At 42.0% G+C, this 15,851-nt stretch overlaps 1 protein-coding gene across 2 annotated transcripts in view; it reads left to right on the top strand.

The window, feature by feature from the left end:
* The window catches only part of TLL2 (tolloid like 2), a gene marked incomplete at its 3' end in the record, with an annotated part of 136,566 nt that overhangs the window by 79,698 nt on the left and 41,017 nt on the right, over positions 1–15,851 (top strand). The window contains exons 4-7 of one of the 2 annotated variants that reach the window (XM_082604196.1): positions 787–942; positions 3,258–3,375; positions 8,735–8,913; positions 10,071–10,176. In XM_082604196.1, coding sequence (XP_082460322.1) covers positions 787–942; positions 3,258–3,375; positions 8,735–8,913; positions 10,071–10,176 — 559 coding nt within the window. Of the gene's footprint in view, positions 1–786; positions 947–3,257; positions 3,376–8,734; positions 8,914–10,070; positions 10,177–15,851 lie in introns of both variants that reach the window. The other variant, XM_082604197.1, reaches the window with a different exon arrangement.

The raw sequence follows: 15,851 nt of genomic DNA, 5'->3' as shown, positions 1-15,851 counted from the left end.
AGTTTATTAAGTGTGCAAAAGCATTATGTCTGAAAAAACAATGTACATACCTTAATTTAAAAATACTGCTAAAAAATGTTAACCATCACCTGACAATTCAGGGTTGCCACAAACCTTCAATTTGTAAAAAACACACAATAAAGTGAAAAATTAAACAAGGTATGCCTGTAATTTATTATATATGATACAAAAAGCAACAAAAGAAAAAATGCATAGATTGGACTTCATCGTAATTTAAAACTTCTGTGCTTCAAAGGACAGTATCATAAAAATGAAAAGACAATCTATAGAATAGAAGAAAATATTTGCAGATCATATATCTGATAAGGGTCTGGTATCCAGAATATATAAAGAATAATTATAACACAACAATAAAAAGACAACACAATTAAGAAATGGACAAAAGATTTGAATAGACATTTCTCCAAAGAAGATATATGAATGACTAATAAGCACACGAAGAGACATTTAACATCATTAGTCATTAGGGAAATGTAAATCACAACCACAATGAGATGCCACCCACTTCACACCCATTAGGATGGCTATAACCAAAAAGATTGATGATAACAAGTGTTGACGAGGATGTGGAGACACTGGAACCCTGATGCTTTGCTGGTGGGAATGTAAAATGATGCAGCTCCTTTGGAAAACAGTCTGATAGTCCTCTAAAAGGTTAAACATAGAATTACTATAGGCCCCAACAATTCCACTCTTTGACAAATACCCCAGAGAACTGTAAATATATGTCCACACAAAGTAAACGGCATCATGACTCTCTTGCAGATGGCAAGGAGAATGCTATGCTTCCACAGAGCCCTGGGACCTTGCATGCTGGAGCTGAGACCTTCTCTCCCCGGGTCCGAAGAGCTACAACCTCAAGGACAGAGAGGATATGGCCAGGAGGGGTCATCCCCTATGTCATTGGAGGGAACTTCACCGGTCAGTAGCTCCAAATGAGGTCTGGTTTGGGGCTGGATGCTTTGTCTTCCTAGGTGGGCAAAGTCCTCCCAGGAAGGACTTAGGTGGGATGGAACAGACCCCAGAGCCATAGCAGTCCCCCTGCTGAAGCTCCCTCTTGCCCACAGGGTCTAGTGCAATCGGCCTGAGGAAACTTCAGTCTCTGTTGGTGCTATGTCCTCAGAAGTCTCACCTGGTCCCTGAGGCTTCATGCAGGGGGTGACCCTATGACTCTGGTGGAGTCCCTGCCCTCCTTCCTGACAGTATCCATGCCCTTGGTTCTGTTGCACTCCCATGGCATTAATCCAGGGCCACCAGTGCCAGATCCTTAATTAGGTGCTGGTGATAAAAATATGACTAAGATGTCATCCTGCTCTCAAGGGGCCCTCAGTCCTAATAAGAGAGAGAGAGATGTGTTCCTAAAGAATTAAAATGTGGGAATTGTCATCAGCTACTAACTTTGGTTCCTTGGTGTCTTAACCATGTTCTTTCAGATCTGGTGTGCTTTTCTGGCCAAAGATTTATATAATCTTCTTCCAAATTAACTAATTTTATATAGAGAACTTTGTTTACACGGAGATATTTGTTATTAGTAGGATTGCCATTTTGGTGAGTAATTGCTTTATAAACAATTTTAACTAAAAGTGTCAAGATGTCACTTGACACTTGGATGGCTAAGTTACTCTTCTATATGTATGTTTTGGGGGGACATTATGACACCACAGCCACATCTTCTACACTATGATGGGAGCCTCCCAATGGTTCATTGGTTTGTTTTTTGCAACAAAGACTTTCTAGAATTCAGACCCAATCCCCAACCACCCTGTGTACTTCCCAAACAACTATTTTTCTAGATCCTTCTCATTGCTTCTAGCAAAATCAAAATATAGTAGTATTATTTATTTCAGATTGATAGATTTTGAAAAGAATACTTATTGACTAGATGGAACTATCAGCCTAGAGTTTACAACTACTTTATTCTTGCTCTCAATTTACTTATTGCTTTTCCAATTTCTAACCAGGGAAATATGAAGAAAGGTTCAGAGGAAGTATGAAATTTATCTGTTTTCAAAGGACTTGCAGAAAATTAGGCTCAAGGATCCCCCAGCAAGACTAAGTGAGAGAGTGGCATGGACATATATACACTACCAAATGTAAAATAGATAGCTAGTGGGAAGCAGCCTCATAGCACAGGGAGATCAGTTCAGTGCTTTGTGTCCACCTAGAGGGGTGGGATAGGGAGGGTGGGAGGGAGACACAAGAGGGAGGAGATATGGGGATATATGTATACATATAGCTGATTCACTTTGTTCTACAGCAGAAACTAACACACCATTGTAAAGCAATATACTCCAATAAAGATGTTAAAAAAAATAATGATACAACAGGATTATTATATTTGAAAAAAAAGGATCCCCCAGCAAACACTGAACCCCAATGCAAAAGTAGCATGAATGTACATGTAAATAGAATTTATAGAGCATATGGGAATACCCTCCTATAGGTATAAAATATAATGAAGGGGTGGAATGCAGTGCTGGTGATTTACTTCAAGAGCCTAAAATTGCCAAATTGAATAACCTGAGTAACATTTTTTTTTTTTTTTTTTTTTTTTTGCCATACGCGGGCCTCTCACTGTTGTGGCCTCTCCTGTTGCGGAGCACAGGCTCCGCGGCCATGGCTTATGGGCCCAGCTGCTCCGTGGTATGTGGGATCCTCCCGGACCGGGGCACGAACCCGTGTCCCCTGCATCAGCAGGCGGACTCTCAACCACTGCGCCACCAGGGGAGCCCCTGAGTAACATTTTTTTAAATTTAGAAAAGTACTTTCAATGCAAAGGAAAAGTTGGGAAGCTGGGGACATTTTGAAAAATCTATTTTTACCCTCTCTCCCAATTCACAAACTCCTACTCTCTAGATTTTGGTAATTCAGGAAAGTTATATTGTATTCTTAGCTAGGGAAATCCTTAGTCCTAGTTCATTTTTATTCTGGGGCACCCAAATGAGCTTTTTTTTTTTTTTTTTTTGCGGAATGCGGGCCTCTCACTGTTGTGGCCTCTCCCGTTGCGGAGCACAGGCTCCGGACGCGCAGGCTCAGCGGCCATGGCTCACGGGCCCAGCCGCTCCACGGCATGTGGGATCCTCCCAGACCGGGGCACAAACCCGTGTCTCCTGCATCAGCAGGTAGACTCTCAACCACTGCGCCACCAGGGAAGCCCCAAATGAGCTTTTTCTGATCATTAGAACATGGTTTGTTGCCAGCCAGCATTTAAGGAAGGTATGGACCTGTCATTTCAGGAAGCCAGAGAGCCATTTTTAAGCAGGCCATGAGACACTGGGAAAAGCACACCTGTGTGACCTTCATAGAGAGGACGGATGAAGAAAGCTTTATTGTGTTCAGTTACAGAACCTGTGGGTAAGTGAAAGCAAGTTCACCTCAGTGGAATCTGAGGCAGACAAGTCAGATGGCTCATGAGTCTTGAATTTTCTCTCTAAAACAAAGTGTTTCCAATATGCTGTAATATATAGAAGCCCAGCATTTGTCAGAAACTCTTCTTGCCCTCAGTGAACTCACAATCCAGGGACAAAGTAGGTAGGTCAAGAGGAAGACTCCAGAATGACAAGATGTCTGTATGTCCTGTCATGGGAGCAGTTGAAGGAATTGGGAGTGTTTCATACAAAATGGTTCTGAACCACCATGGGGCCAGTGATTCCACTGAGAATCTGATGAAGCTATGGTCTCCCTCATTATGGATGTACATATATGCAAAATTCTGCATGTAATTTTATGGGCTCCATGGGCTTACAGACTTCCTCCAGAAAACATAACAAATAATAAGATGACTGGGTTATGACTATCTGTTATGCCAATAAATGTAAGTGTGATATACTCTCCTATTGAAAAGTTTCCCATATTAGTTCAAAAACTTAAACCCAACTACATGCTGTATACATGAGATGACTACTGAAGAAAATGATCCAGAAAGGTTTAAAAGTAAAAGGTAAGATGGCATACAGGCAAATACCAACAAAAATAAAGCTGGGATCACAATTCTAGTTGTAGACAGGCTTTTTTTTTTAAGTCAGAAAGTACTAAAAAAAGAAAGGTGAGACACTTTATAATAGAAAGAATTCAAACTACGGTGAGAATATAACAGTCATAAATCTTTATGCACCAAATAGCATAGCATTAAAAGTCATATAACAAGCCCCAGGGATTTCAAGGGTAAATTGAGAGAAACACTAGCAGCAGAAGACTTTATTTCATGTCTCTCAACCCAAGTAGATCAATGTCAAGTTGACCAAAAAATAAGTAGAGATTTGTAGAGGACTGGAAAAATATAATTAGTAGAGTTGATCCTATGGGTCTATCAGCTTCTATAGCCTGATAACACATTTTTTAAATGCCTACTGAATGTTTGTAGACATTGTCCATCTGTTAAGTATTAATAACACCTCAATGAATTCTAAAAGAGATAACGTTAAAATATTCTCTGATTGCAAAGCAGTGAAACTGGACATAATAACATAATAACAACAAAAGATAGAATAAATACTCCTGCATTACCTGGTAAGTTAAAAGTTCCCTTTTTTACAACTCTTAGGTCATAAAGAAATCAGGATTAAAATGATAAGAAGTCTAGATAATGAAAGCCCTACAATTCAAAATTGAAGAGATCTGGGTAAAGCTATGTCCATAAGAAAACCCACAGCCTCAGATATCCACATCACTAAGAATGACAATGAAATATTCAGTTCAAAGACATAAGCAAAATAAATAAATACATAAAACCCACCACCACAACAAAACAAACCTAATGAGAGCAGAAGAAAATGGACAAGGTAACACATTATAGGACTGATAAAGAGTAAATTCTTTGAATAAACAAACAAAAAACTGTAGACAAACTACTTACTGGTTAGTCTAAGACAAAAAAGTGACAAAGCAGAAATATACAAAATCAGACATGCAAAAGGGGGAAATAACCACAGATTCAGCAGAATCATAAAAGAGTACTTTATAAAACTCTAAGGCAAGAAATGTGGAAATCTGGATAATGTGAATGACTTCAAGGTAAATATAAAGGGCTGGCACAGGCCAGTAACTTTGAAAGAAATTGGAAAATTGGTGGAAAAACTTTCTCCCCCACACCTCCAATCTAGAGTTTCACAGATGAATTCTTTCAAAACTTCAAGAAACAGATTATTCTGGTACAATTTAAGTTTTTTAGAGCATAAAAGAACACTTTCTTCCAATTTACTTTTAATGAAGTATCATGGCATTGCTACCCCCTAATGAAAAAGGTGGCACCAAGAAAGAAAATTATTGACTCGCCTAACTTATGAACAGCCATGAAAAATCCTAACTAAAATGTTGGCACATAGAACACAGCAGTAAAAGAATAGAAGAGTAGGCTGCCAAGAAGGTTTATCTAAGGAATACAAGACTAGTTCAACATTAGGAAATCTGTTTGCATGATTCAACATATTGATAGATCAAAGGAGATAAACCATATTCATGTCTCAATAGATGCTAAAAAGGCATCTGCACATTTCGACATGCCTTTGTTGTTTTAAAAAAGTAGTCAAGGTAGTACAAGAAGAGATGTCAAGGATAGATCCTTGACTTACACACACACACACGTGCACACACACACACACACACATATATATATATTCCTAAAGCACATTTCATGTTTATCAGAGATAATTCTAGAAGCATTTCTGTTAGAGTCAGGAACAAGTCAAAGATGTTCATGATCACCACCATTATTTAACATTTTTTTTCTGGAAATAATAGCTAACGTAATTTGAGAAGAGAAAGAGATAAACACAATGAATATTGGCAGGAACAAGCCAGTGTTTGTATTGTTTGAAGTTAATGTAATGTGTGCCTAAAAAACTCAGAAAATCAATTGAAGAACTATCAGAAACAAAAGGAGACCCTATTAAAGTGACTGATTACAAAATTAATAAACAGATAATTAATTACTTTTCCTTTAATGAAATAATTTGATATACTTTCATAATGGAGAAAATCACAACTTTAATAGAAACATAGTAGATAATACGTCTAAGAATAAACTTAACAAAAATGCAAACATATGCCAGACCTATAGAAAGAAAATGCCAAAACTCTAAAGAAACTTAAAAAAGGAAGAAAAAATGAAAATGCATACCATTTCCTGATATGGAAATGCCCAACATAGTAAAGATGTCAGGACTTCCTAAAATAACCTATAAATTCATGCCATTCTGATTTATATGTATATGTGGGTATGTGTATACATGTATTTAAGAACTTGAACAAATGGTATTAGAGTTTTTCATGTAGAAATAACAGAGAGAGAGAGAGAGAGAGAGAGAGAGAGAAAGAGAAACCAAACAATAGTGACAGGGACAGAGATAGGGGAGTTTTTGGTATTCTATCCCAACATATAGGATATTAAAATGCAAATGAAGATAATAACAGTGAAAACCATTTGGAACTCAATAAAAAAATAGATAATATGGAACAAAAGAGTTTAAAATGAATTTTTTTTTTTTTTTTTTTTTTTTTTTTTGTGGTACGCGGGCCTCTCACTGTTGTGGCCTCTCCCGTTGCGGAGCACAGGCTCCGGACGCGCAGGCTCAGCGGCCATGGCTCACGGGCCCAGCCGCTCCGCGGCATGTGGGATCCTCCCAGACCGGGGCACGAACCCGTGTCCCCTGCATCGGCAGGCGGACTCCCAACCACTGCAGCCACCAGGGGAGCCCTAAAATGAATATGTTTATACACAAATTTAGGTAGCATTTTAAATGAGTGAGAGAAAGATGGATTAGTCAATTGGGATAATTAAATAGCTCATTGTGAAAAAAATAAAGCTGGAATCCTACCTCACTTCTTTTTTTAAAAAATTTATTTATTTTTAAATTTATTTATTTTTGACTGCGTTGGGTCTTCGTTGCTGCACGCAGGCTTTCTCTAGTTGCGGCAAGCAGGGGCTATTCTTCATTGTGGTGCGCGGGCTTCTCATTGCAGTGGCTTCTCTTGTTGTGGAGCATGGACTCTAGGTGTGCAGGCTTCAGTAGTTGTGGCATGCAGGCTCAGTAGTTGTGGCTCGAGGTCTCTAGAGCTCAGGCTCAGTAGTTGTGGCACACAGGCTTTGTTGCTCCGCAGCATGTGGGATCTTCCTGGACCAAGGCTCGAACCCGTGTCCCCTGCATTGGCAGGCAGACTCTTAACCACTGTGCCACCAGGGAAGCCCTACCTCACTTCTTATACCAAAAATTATTCTAGCTGGATCAAAGATATAAACATTTTGAAAAGAAAAAGAAAGAAAAGAAAAAGAAACAAAAATTTGAAAAGTATTAGAAGGAAGCAAGAGTGGATTTTACTTGTAATCTTGGAATGCAGATGGCTTTTCTAAACAGAACATAAGAAAATAAAGACATGACATTAAACTTTTAAATTTTTATATGACAAAAACCACACAAAAAACAAAGTCAAATAAGAAATAACAAAGCAAGAAAAATATTTGTAACACGTCTGATAGTCAAAGACTTGATCCCATAATGTACAAAGCGTTCTTACAAATCAGTAGTAAAAAGATGAACAACCCCCCCAAAATTGGGGGAAGATGTGATCTCACAGTTCACAAGAAAAAAATATAAATGTCACGTAAAACATGAAAAACTATCCAACCTCAGTACAGTGAAATACCACTTTTCACCTATCAAATTGACAAAGATAGTTTGGCGAAACCAGTGCTGGCCCAGTTGTGGGAAAACAGGGCTTTTTAATATACTATTAGTGGGCATATAAAGAGACACAACATTTTGGGATTGCAATTTGATAGTATCTATCAAAATATCAAACGCACATACTCTTTTTTCCATTAATTCCACTGCTAGGAATTTACCCTACCACAAACAAGAAAGACCCTAATGGTTTCTTTGTTTTGCATTTTGTTGTTTGTTTTGTCTCCCTCTCCCCTGAGGCTTTGTTTAAATAGCAAAAACTGGAGTCAGTCTAAATGTATATTAATAGGAGACTGATTAAATAAATTTCAATACTATGTTGCTTTGAAAAAAATTAGATAGGTCTACATGTGCTGTTATAAGAAGATCTATAAATTAAGGAGGAAAAAAGGCAAGATGAAGGACAATGTACATGGTGTATTTTGTAATTAAAAGAATATATGTACATAGATGTACTACATATTTTGGAATAGCATTCAAGAAACTGTTAACAGTGGTTATCTTTGGAGCCTTAATACTTAAATCTTTTGTAACATGGGCATGTACTTTTTAAACGTTTTATAGAAGTTATTTGAGTGGTGGGATTATGGGCCATTTTAATTTATGTTTTATACTTTTCTATATTAGGAATAATGAGTATATATTTTAAAAAATAACTGTGCCCAGAAGGGGAGCCATCTCTAAGGCTTCTCTGGTAATAGTATCAAGACTCATGCTTTACAGAAACCATTGTCTCCTCCTTGTCATCAGAGATGGTCCAGGGGAGATTCGGGGGTGGGGGAAGTTAGGTGCTGTTTTCCTGGAAGAGAGGCCATATCTTTCTTCAGATTCTCAAGGGGATCCATGACCACCATAAAGGTCAAGAACCATTTTTGGAGGGAATTTCTGCGTTGAGAGCGAAGTTAGACAATGAGATCATTTTCAGCTCTCAAGTCTGCGTTTCTTTTAGACACACACACACACACCCAAGGGAGGGGTGTTAGACTCTTGCTGTTCCCTGATCTGCTGACCTGGGTATTTCTGCAACTGTCCAGCTGTTGTTCCTATGTTGGGCGCCGAGGCGGAGGCCCGCAGGCCATATCCATTGGGAAAAACTGTGACAAGTTTGGGATTGTGGCGCACGAGCTGGGCCATGTGGTCGGGTTCTGGCATGAACACACCCGGCCAGACAGAGACCAGCACGTCACCATCATCAGAGAGAACATCCAGCCAGGTAAGGAGTCTGTATGGAGCCTGGAAGACACCGGTCAGGCAGGTGGCATCTATGGGGTCAGGAAGGAGTAAAGAGAGGGGGGCGGGGAGCAGACAACACTCGTTTATAAGTATGGAGGCCTTTGTCACCAGCACTGTCCATCGGTGGCCCTTCCTGGGAGGTCATCTGCCAGAGCTTTTAGGAGAGAGCAGAAGTGATATAACTTTCCACGTTGTAAAGGACAATGAAATCCAATTCCATTTCCTAACAGGAACAGAATCTACCAGAACACTGTTGCAGCATCAAAGCTGATAAGCCAGAAAAAGAGTTCTCCCGGTTGCTTTTCTAAGACTCATTTTTGCTGATGTAGGCAACATATTTTTGAAACTGAAATATAATTAAGATACAGTACTTGTAAAAACAGTATTCCTGCCTATCCCAAGGCAGATAGTGTCTAGATTTCTTTAAAATACCTCCTCCTGTGAAACAGTTTTATATATAAATTCATATTGAACATGAAAGTAGCTGGTTGAATAATATAGTTGCCTTAAAAATGCTTTCGAGAGCCTGAATTGTGAATGTGGGGTTGAAGTTAACTCTTGGATTTGTTTTCTTTTGTTCCATCAATAGCAAGATTAGAGATTTAAAAACAAATTTTTTTTGAGCAATCAGACTGATAATTAACCTGTCTGCTAACTGAGTTTAGGAGGTTTTTTTTGTTTGTTTGTTTGGTTTTTTTTGCGGTACGCGGGCCTCTCACTGTTGTGGCCTCTCCCATTGCGGAGCACAGGCTCCGGATGCGCAGGCTCAGCGGCCATGGCTCACGGGCCCAGCCACTCCGCGGCATGTGGGATTTTTCCGGACCGGGGCACGAACCCGTGTCCCCTGCATCGGCAGGCAGACTCTCAACCACTGTGCCACCAGGGAAGCCCGAGTTTAGGAGTTTTGAGTGTCATTTTGGGAGGGGTGTTGTGTGGTGGGGTGCGACCACATAGTGCTGTTCTGTTTCAAATTTCCAATCTGTTAAAAACAACAAGAACCACCGCCAAACCTGTCATTTGTCTGATTGGGCTAACAGAGCTCTTGGAAGTTGCTATGGGCCCTCCTTCTCCCTCCTGTGCCTCCTTTCAGGTGCCTGCCTTGGTTTTCAAAGGCCTTAACAGAGTGTTGTGTCACAGGTCAGGAGTATAATTTCTTAAAAATGGAAGCTGGGGAAGTGAGCTCTCTGGGAGAGATGTACGACTTTGACAGCATCATGCACTACGCCCGGAACACCTTCTCAAGGTCGGAATCTATGGTTATGCCTCGTCTGTGTTGTACTGTGCCTGCCGCAGGCTTGGGTCGGATTCCTGGAGGTCTGCGGAGAGCGGGTCTCTGCATGTCCCTAACACAGTTGGCGTGTCTGTCCTTGAAATACAGTGGCCTCTGGGCTGCAGTGAAATATAATCTAATCAGGTTCCCGCTAATAAGATTGAATCCCATTGTGAAGCTGGTGTTTCATCATGCCCTCATGTCACAAGCAGCAAACTGGAAAAGGGAAATTATCAGGAGGTTAGCTGGGATAATAACTTAGAGGCTCTGTGTAAAATTTCCAGGGGGGGTGGGTATCTTCTAAAGTACGTCCTTGATGTAAGCATGGTGACGCTAACCAGTCCTCCTAGAAGCAGTGTGGTTTATTGGAACCTAGACTGTGTCAGAGCTGGGAGGGTGGTAAATCATGGGTTCATTTTAGAAGAAAATGAGCCTCCAGCCAGCTGGTGGGCACGCAGGTAGCTGGGATTGGAGTGAGAACACAACTCCAGGTCTCCTGCCTGCTGGCCGTGCATGATGGTAGCTGTTTTCCTCAAGCGTGGTCACACCAGTTATTTACAGCTGGCATCAGCAGGATCTGTTTTGATGAGTTCGTGCTGTGCTGGACCCAGTGTTAAGTATTTTCTGTATTGCCCTTGCTTCTAGATCATATAAGTGTTTTGTATATAGAAGTTTTCCCCTGCTAGTCCCAGTTTTGTAGGTCTTTCCACTCTTTTTTTTTTTTTTTTTTTTTTGGTGGTACGCGGGCCTCTCACTGTTGTGGCCTCTTCCGTTGCGGAGCACACGCTCCGGATGCGCAGGCTCAGCGGCCATGGCTCACGGGCCCAGCTGCTCCGTGGCATGTGGGATCCTCCAGGACCGGGGCACGAACCCGTGTCCCCTGCATCGGCAGGCGGACTCTCAACCACTGCACCACCAGGGAAGCCCTCCACTCTTGACTTAAAGGAGAAACAGTGCGAGTATTCTCTCTTGGCATTTTTCCCTCAGTCTCTTCTTAAAACCAGCTTCTTTGCTCTTTATTTATTTAATCATTAAAAAAGATTTGAGGTGATTCCCAATATATACAAGAAAAAAAACTAGGTGAGAAAACTTGGGGATAGAAGGAGGGAAATATAAGGGTAGATGGCTAAGTTGAAGCTTGGCATCAATTTGGTATTCAGAATATATGCCATAAAGTCATGTACCCTTTGTTGGGGTTGGCAGAAAACCCTGCCCTGTGCTTCCTATCAAGTCATAGCAAAGAGGGAAACAATTCATTTCATGAGGCTCTGTGTTCATAAAGATCAAAGGAAACCATTAGGTCAGGAGACACAGTGCTCTTGGGAGTGGAAGGAAAACTATTTACCCAGGCTGCTTGGCTGTTGGGTACGGCTGCTGAAAGCATCCTGTTGATGAGGTCGTAGAACCGTGGGAGACATCCTCCAACCCTCAGCATCCCCCGTTCCATGGGGGCTCTGTGCTCTGGCCACACAGCTGAGTTAGTTAGGATGGCCATCCTGCACCCAGGCAGGGGCTCTCCAGAATGCTAATGGGAGGAGTTTGGCCAAAGTCAGCATCTTTGAACAACTGGCATGGGAGTGACCTACCCTGTTTTCTTTACTCTTCTCCTGGCTCTTTATCAGAAGACACAGAAGGCAATGTGATGTGGTGACTAGACCACTGAACTGAGAGTCAAAGGCTGGACTCTAGCCCTCGTTCTCCCATGTACCTTGCTGTTGAAGGAGCTCCAGACAGTAATTAGGGGCAGCTGTGTGTAGGGTCAAATCGCCACCTCCCTGGGCCTCAGTTCCCTCATGAGAGAGTTGGACCAGATGTTCCCTGAGCCCCTTCCAGCTCGAACATTTCAGGTTGTAATTTCTTACCCAGAATGGGTGAGGGATTGACAGATATGATCGCACTCATTGCCATATTGGAAATCCGAGGCTTCCTCTTCCACGCTGGGAAACTGAGACTTTGAGGGACCTACCCTGGGAGTGTGAGAGTCAGGATAAGTGGCCCCTCTGCAGATGTCAGAGGTGGGATGCTTGGGTGTGGAGGTGGGACTGATTCAGGTTTGGAAAATGGTTTAGGGAATAGCCAGCTCACATCGCATCGGCCCCAGGGGTTGCAGGCAGCTAAGTAGAGCCAAAGTATTGATTTTTTCAGGGAATCAAAGTCAAGTTGGTCCAGGTGAGAAGCTTGTACCTTGGGTCTTATTTTTATAGCTGTCCAAACTCTTCATATTGCTTTATACCTTATCTATCAATTATTCTTATAAATTTATTTATTAATATTTATCTGTTGCATTCTCCTCTCCCTCACTGGACTGAGATCTTTGAGGACAGAGACTATCGCATTCTCTTCTAATCCCCAGCACCCAATACAGTGCCTGGCACAGAGTAGCTGTTCAATAAATATTTGTTAAATGAATAAATTAATGAATGAGTCGAAGGAGACAGGAGATCCACAGTGCTGGGGACTAGGTGAGGGAAGAAATGTCCATCGTCTCATTGTAGTTCTTTCCACATGCAGTTACAGTGGTCACTTCATTAAGAAGAATCTACAAGTTTCTATTATGTAGGAAATTTTGGATAAATTACTACTAATGGGATGTAGAAACTGCATTGCCTTCTCCATGCCTGCGATGTGCCGGAGGCCGAGGCAAGAGTGCAGACAGACTATCTTCTGGCACCAACATTTCTTTTCTTCTCTTTCAAGAAAAAAAAATTCTTTTTTTTTTCTTAGTTCTAACCCGTAATGCCATCCCTTTTGCCCCTCAGGAGACAACTGTTTTAACACCATTGTCAGCGTGAAGCATTTTATCAGCACAGACCAATGGAAACCCATGGACCAAACACATGAAATAACAGTTCCCCATCAAAAGTCCACCTAGAAGGGAGATTGGCAAGGGAGCAGCACATGGGTGTGATGGGTGGCTAGTTAGGAGAGGAGCAGCTTCCCTGAAGGTGTCAAAGGGCGACAGAAGTCCCCTTCTGCTAACATGATGTTATCTATTGTTGTACAACAATCTACCCCCAAACCTAACAGTTCATAAAAACTTATTTTTTATGACATTGTGGGTCATTCTGATTCATTCTTCTCTGGTCTTGCCTGGGATTGCTCCCACAGCAATACTCATTAAGACTCTTAAGACCCAGGCTTTAGGATGTGCATGACATCACCTCTGTCACGTTCTGTTGGCCAGAGCAAGGCACAGGACCAGCCCAGATTCAAGTGATGAAGAAAGAGATTCTACCTCTGAATGGGAGGAGTTGCAATTTTGTGTTGCAGAGGGATACGGATGTTAGGAGTCATGACTTGTTATTTTAACAATCCACCGCAGCTACCTTCAAACCCCTGCCCCAGAGCTGAGAATGGTTTTGGCAAATCTATTTTGTAGCATTGTCCCCTATGCCAATTTTCTGCATGGATTTTCAGAAAACTACTTTGTTCATTGGGGGCATTTATCAATGGAGTCTTTAACTGGGTACTTTTTGTAAGATTTTCCCGCTCCCTAGTTCCATGTCATTACTCTTGGTCACGTGTCCCCTGGAGCTAGCCTGCACATTGTCTTTGATTCTGTAAAAGAGAAGAAAATGGCCTATAGAACATTTGCTCATCTCAGAGGCAAATGCTATTCCTGCTGATGGGAAACCCAGTCTTCGTGTGTCTTTACGATTATTCTTTCAACTTTATTCCCTCTAGTTTATTGCAGTCCCTCCCTCCTCCCCATGGTTGGACCCAGGCTGTGGGGAGTGATGTCTTTGGAGGTTTTGTTGGGCAAGGGTCCAGGAGATGAGGAGACAGTTCTCTGGTACAGGGGCTTCTTTGTTTGGAGAACTCAGAGCTGACAGTTTTATTCCCTAAGGGCATCTGCCCAACCCTTTCTTAGTTTAGCAGAATGTCAATGCTAAGAGTGTCCTACATAAAAGGGGGGATGTAATTGCAGTGGTTTATACAGGGATGTCTCTTGTAGTAAACATCTTCCACAGCCCACCGCTGTGCGGACAGCTCAGGGACGTGCAGGGGAGGCAGTCTCAGCTCGCAGAGCTGAGTGTGAGCCCAGGCTGTTCCTCCTGCTTTGGTTTTAGAGGTTTCCAAGCTTCCTAACTCTACCATGTACCTAACAGACATTAAGACCTGTTTCTTGGGTGGTGGGAAACACTGGCTGGAGGGAGGTAGATGCTAGGAGGCAGGTTCCAGGCCTGCCTGCGTTCAGTTCAGGGCTGGCTCCCCATCACTAGCTTTGTACTCGGGTGAGTCCCTTAGGCTCCGCAGGCTTGGTTTTCTCACGGGTAGAGAGGACCCCTAATAGCAACGGCACCTGCTTCCTAGGGTGTTTATGAGGATTAAATGAGATGGTGCACTTAAAGGGTCCAGGCAGGGCCTGGCACATAGGAAGGTCCTGTGAACGCACAGCGGGTATGAGCACACACTCTCCACACAGCAGGCTGCTGCCTGAGTTGCCTACACTGTGTGGACTTCCACATGGTCATTTAGCCTGAGTTGCCAAGAGATTGTACTGAGCCTTGCATTTCATGCAGCAAAATGTCTTTCTCCAGGAAAATCAAGAAAATGATTACAAGCGAACACATTTTATGTTAGGGCAGAAGTACCCATTTTTAAGATTCATATGTGATTGAATTTAGAATTTTATGTAGAGTTAGCACTTGTGGTTTCAAACTTGGTGAGGTCACTGAGGGAGACCAAAGATTCCACAAAAGTTTCTCTAAAGGACCCAGAGGTGAGGCGATATGAATTAGAGAGAGACAGGCCAGGTGGTTAAATGTTGGGGAGAGCGGTGCTGAAAAGGACATCGGCAGGCGATCTAGGCTCTGGTGTGCTAATATAGGAAAGAAAACGAGCTTGAAATCTGATTTAGGGGAAAAGTATATACACAAACAAAAAGGAGGCACTAGGGATAATATATATTTTCCAAGGTAGTGCAGAATTTAGGGAAAAAGAAATGTTTGAGAGAGAAAAGAAAAAGGAAAGAGCAGCTTATAACTAGGTAACAAGCATTTTTGCATTTCCTTTTGAGTATAAATAATTATTTTGCAAAATCTTTTGATGCCAGTGTCCTATCTTGGCTGCGTAAATTAATTCAAGAAGCATTTTTTGAGTTGGCTATGCTTTGGTCCCTGAGGGCATAGAGACAAAGGACCCAGTCTCTCTGCTGAAGAAACTTATTGTTTAGCAGAACAGACAATTATCATCACCCCAAAAAAGACAATACAGTATGATAAGAAGAATCATATCATATTAGGCGAATAAGGCCCAGAGGAAGGAGTGGTTCACTCAGGATGGGAGGGATAGAAAGGGCTTGGGAAGACTTTTAAGAGGGAAAGCCATCTGATGGGGTTTTGGAGGATGAACAGGAGTTTGGTAGTGGTCAAGAAGATGGGGGATGGGCAGCCTTGGCAGAGGACAGCTTGTTTAAGGGCATTTTGGGGGCTAGCAGGAGTACTAGCTTGCTTATGATAATGGGTGACGTGGAGGTGTCAGGAGAGAAAGGCAGAAGCCAGCGAGCCACAGGCCTGGAGATCCAGGTGGTGATCGGAAGTCGGCAAAGGCCTGTAAGCAGAGCGGGCACATGCCTGTCCTTACATTTCAGGATGATCACGTTGCAACCTTGTGGAGGGTAGAGCAGAGGTGGCAGAGTCTACAGG

Source organism: Mesoplodon mirus (genome assembly GCF_964341445.2).
Source record: "Mesoplodon mirus genome assembly, chromosome: 2".
Taxonomy (NCBI): Eukaryota; Metazoa; Chordata; class Mammalia; order Artiodactyla; family Ziphiidae; genus Mesoplodon; species Mesoplodon mirus.
This window is presented reverse-complemented; position numbering and strand designations above follow the sequence as displayed.